Source organism: Octopus bimaculoides, chromosome 18, assembly GCF_001194135.2.
Source record: "Octopus bimaculoides isolate UCB-OBI-ISO-001 chromosome 18, ASM119413v2, whole genome shotgun sequence".
Classification (NCBI taxonomy): domain Eukaryota; kingdom Metazoa; phylum Mollusca; class Cephalopoda; order Octopoda; family Octopodidae; genus Octopus; species Octopus bimaculoides.
This window is the reverse complement of record NC_068998.1, coordinates 48,497,975-48,502,483: the sequence shown is the minus strand read 5'-3', so window position 1 is coordinate 48,502,483 and position 4,509 is coordinate 48,497,975. Positions and strand designations below refer to the sequence as shown.

The following is a 4,509-nucleotide window of genomic DNA, read 5'->3' as shown; positions in this document are numbered from 1 at the left end:
ATATATATATATATCTAGAGAGAGAGAGAGAGAGAGAGAGAGAGAGAGTTTGTGATATTGTTTTTTCTGTTGTATTCCCCCACCCACCCTATATATATGTTTGTTATTAATTCTAGTTTTCGGCATCTAGTTAGCTAATGGTTGTCTGTTTAATGTGACCATCACCTTCTATATCATAATGAAATGGCCAAAGGACAGTCCTTTCATCACTAATATCATCAATATTGGCTCACAACTGGCCTCTCTACTTATTACAATAAATTGCTGACAATCACTTCTTCACTGGGTAGATTAGAGGGTTAGGGTTTTTTTTTAATAGTTTTTATTTTATGTTTTTTACACACTCCACCTTCATTTTGCTATCCAATTTTCATTTGTGCGTATGTGTGTGTGCGTGTGTATGTGTACAATACACCTATGTGTTTAGTATTTGGATATATGCGTGTGCCTTTGTGTGTTTGCAAATGTGGCATATGTAAGTATGTATATGTGTATCATTGTGTGTGTGTGTACGTGAAAGAATATTTCTTTTTATGTGTTGCAGACATAAAAGAGACCAAAAAAACAAAAACAATCAGTTTTGGAAAGCCATTGTATTGAACTCACATATTCTGTGGCCATTAAAGGATATAAAAGTGACTGCTTATTATCATTAATTCTAATTAATGATCCCTTAAACAACCAGTGTCATAGCTGGAGATGTGGGTTCAATCCCTGACTGGGATTGATTTCTAAAAAAAAAAGTTTTCTGTTTTGTCTCTGTATTGAATATAATGAAGTCTGCTGTTATATTATATACTTGCTTTACCAGTGTGTATATAGTTGTAATATATACACACTTAGGATACAATATTTGTCACCATATAAGTGTTTGTACACCCAGTTGTTTCCACCATATAGTTTTTATATACACCTACAATTTAGCTACCTATATAATCTCACCATGCGGCTACATACACACTCACCATGCAGCTACATATACACCAATTATATACGTATATATATATACCCTCTATGTTGCTATATATATACCAGGTTGCTATATACACACACACACACATACTACTTAGCTTACATATACACCCACATGTAGTTGTTTACAGTAATTTGTTCACTATAGAAATTTTTCTTACAAAAATATAAAAGGGAGTTTTTAATTATTAATTGCTTGCATAATTGCAGTTGATCAAAAGGTTTTTCACCTCAGAATATTACATAAGTGAAACCCTCTTGCAACAACTATAGTTTGCTTGTCTGTCTATTCTGTGATGATGTCACCAATTTATCGTTATCACCAATCCTCTCATATCAGAATGTCTCTCTACTTTCTATGCTTCAGGCTCTGGGCAATCTCTATTTTGTTCATGTCGATGTGGATGTGGCAGAAATATGGGACTTTGAAGGTAAGTGTGAATAGTGTACCCTATTCTTGCATTTTAATCCTAGACTTCCTCTGGCAAGCCAGTGTAGAGGTTCCAGCTGTAATATACCATATGGCTACATTATACCATGTGACCTTCCATTTGTATGACAAGAGGCGAGCTGGCAGAAACGTTAGCGCGCCGGGCGAAATGCTTTGCGGTATTTCGTCTGTCTTTATGTTCTGAGTTCAAATTCCGCCGAGGTTGACTTTGCCTTTCATCCTTTCGGGGTCAATAAATTAAGTACCAGTAACGCACTGCAGTCGATGTAATCGACTTAATCCCTTTGTCTGTCCTTGTTTGTCCCCTCTATGTTTAGCCCCTTATGGGCAATAAAGAAATAAGAGGATTATGATTTGAGGGAGATTTGGCTGCTATTTCTAGCAGGTTGGCTACCCTCTTGAGGCCCCCTTGTTTGTTCAGGATTAAGTTCATGTGTAGGATAGTCATTGAGTTATATCAATATGCAATACCGAAACATTTGTGTGACCAATGTTTCTGGTAGGCTTCATAAATAAATACAGATAGACCTTTAACCCTTTTTAACATTCAAACTGGCCAGATCTGGCCTCTCATACCAACCCTGCAATGTCATTCTAAGAACAAACAATCGCATCATCAAAGGCTTGAGGCTACAAGATAACGAACGATTAATTCAAAACGACCCTTACTGTTGAGTTGACAGAGTAACCTGAATGTTAAAGAGGTATATTATATCCACCCTGAATTAACCAAGGTTGATTTCCTTCCTCCAGCTCCCTATGGCGCATTGAGCTACAAAAGGTCCCCACTCAGGACAGTCACAGGTTGTGTCTTGAACCTACTCACAGATCAGGCCCATATATGCTAGGCTTCCCTTCACAGTTCAAAATCAGACCAATTGACTGGTCTGCCTGTTTCACCTCTTAATTCATCATAATACATTAGTCTCTGTTTTTTCATTGGCTGTTTTCTTATTTACCTTATGATTTCTGGGAACAATCCATCTCTTCGCAGTCTCTCTTCAGATTACCATTCTCATTTCAGCCAGCAAGTTTCTTACGGTTGAAGGTCGAGAGGTAAGTGTTTGCCATTTTTTGGTTGTTGTTGTTGTTATTATTATTATTATTATTATTATTATTATTATTATTATTATCATTGTCATCATCATTATTAATGCAGTTAGCTGGTAGAATCATTAATGCATCAGACAAAATGCTTAGCAGCGTTTCTTCCAAGTCTTTACATTCTGAGTTCAAATCCTGCCAAGGTCAACTTTGTCTTTCATGCTTTCAGGGGGGGTCAATAAAATAAAATATCTATCAAGTTGTGGGTAAACAAGGAGTTTGCCAATGGGAGAGAGGTCAAGGAATAGAAGGGCTGGATGAGAGAGAGAGAGAGAGAGAGAGAGAGAGAGAGAGATAGAGAATGGCTGCTGACATGAGGAACCTTTATCTCAGAAACAGCAAAGTCATTTATCTGTTTTCCAAACAATGGGTTTCTGTACACCTTTAAAAGATGAGTTGAAGAGAACTCTAACCTATATGTGTCTTGTCAGGTGATTTTTCAAGGTGTATCTCATTAAATAAACCCAGTTTCACTCGTGGGCTTGTCAAACAGACCTAACTCATCAGCCTTAGGTAACTGAATGGCCCTGTGTTTAAGAACAAACACACACATATATAGGCACATGCATTTATGCATGTATTTCTGTGTATGCATCTATGTACGCATGTGTATGTTTGTAATCCAGCTGGGTTCTTTTACCCTAGAACTACCCAATCCACTAAAACAACCAAACTTTGCTGCTAAACTCTGTCCCATCCAAAACTGACCACCTGAACTGTATTATTTGCTCCTCCTACACACACACACACACACACACCACATCTTGTCTCCCATAAACCCCTTACATCATGCCCAGCTGTCTGTCCACCCCAAGCTCCATTGGTGTGAATTGGGGTGGGAAGAAGGACCGCTTCCTGTCCCTCCCCCCCACCTCCCAACCTTCAACTTCATCTGTATTGATGAATAAATGAAGCCATTTTAAGTCAGCTAGTGGACCCACAACTGAAGACAATAGCCCACCACCACCAGTAATAATAATAGAACTAGCACCACCACCACCACTACTATCCCAACAACAACAACCACCACCTTCCCAAACTGGATTACCCCCGCCCCCTCCCAAACCACGGGCCAGTTTCTTTGTTTTGTTTCTGTTACTTTTTTTCCTTCTTCTCACAGCTGCCACTCACCTTCTCCTTACTGACCATCAATCATAACTGACCAGTGCAACTGTGAGTCCTTCAGTGGAGGAAGGTGACCAGTGTGAAAAAGTGGTCACTCCTCTCCCCACTTCATCACCTTCTTCCACCCCCCCCGCTCTCATCTTATTGTTTCCCTCCCCTCATTGTTTTTATATAAACTCTTTGTGTGTGTGGGTGTTATTCTAACTTCTGTCCCTTTTCATCTCCCTATTGTCCATCCCCCATCCTTTAGGCTTAAACACACCACCTCTGTTGCCCTCTCCACCACCACCATCATCACCACCACCGCCACCAGTGGTCATTGGTATGACTTAACATCAAATGTTTCAAACATGTCTTCAGGCTCTTGGTATAAAGTCCTTCACAGAGTCACAGCTGCGGCCGCTACTACTACTACTACTACTACTATTATTACTACTACAACAAAAACTGCAGCATATTACTATGAAATTTACTTCTTGACCATATGGTCATGGGTTCAGTCCTACTGTGCGGCACCTTGGTCAGGTGTCTTCTATAATAGCCTCGGGTTGACCAAAAGTTGCGGTGATTGGTTGTTAATTATGCTGGAAGATGATGAATGAAAAATGACCTTGGATTTTTTTTTTTTTTTGTTATGTTTAGCACCATTTCACAGTAAGTATGGCCACAAATTCACTCGGTTCCTGACATCCACCTTTCTTTGTCGTTGATGCTGCGTTGAGTATGTGGTCACCAGCTCTGCCTAGTGTCATGGTACTTTCAGATCTGAATTGAGAAAGAAGAAGGATAGATTGATAAAGATGTGTCAGATAGATAGATGCTCATGTGGAGATGCATCTACATGTGAGTGTGTGTTT

At 39.3% G+C, this 4,509-nt stretch overlaps 1 protein-coding gene across 3 annotated transcripts in view; it reads left to right on the top strand.

Annotated features, from left to right (window-relative positions):
- LOC106877914 (inositol polyphosphate-5-phosphatase A) overlaps positions 1 to 4,509 on the top strand; it is a 158,401-nt gene that overhangs the window by 90,629 nt on the left and 63,263 nt on the right. For all 3 annotated transcript variants that reach the window (XM_014926984.2, XM_052974558.1, XM_014926994.2), the window contains exons 5-6: positions 1,340 to 1,403; positions 2,448 to 2,479. In XM_014926984.2, coding sequence (XP_014782470.1) covers positions 1,340 to 1,403; positions 2,448 to 2,479 — 96 coding nt within the window. The remainder of the gene's footprint in view (positions 1 to 1,339; positions 1,404 to 2,447; positions 2,480 to 4,509) is intronic.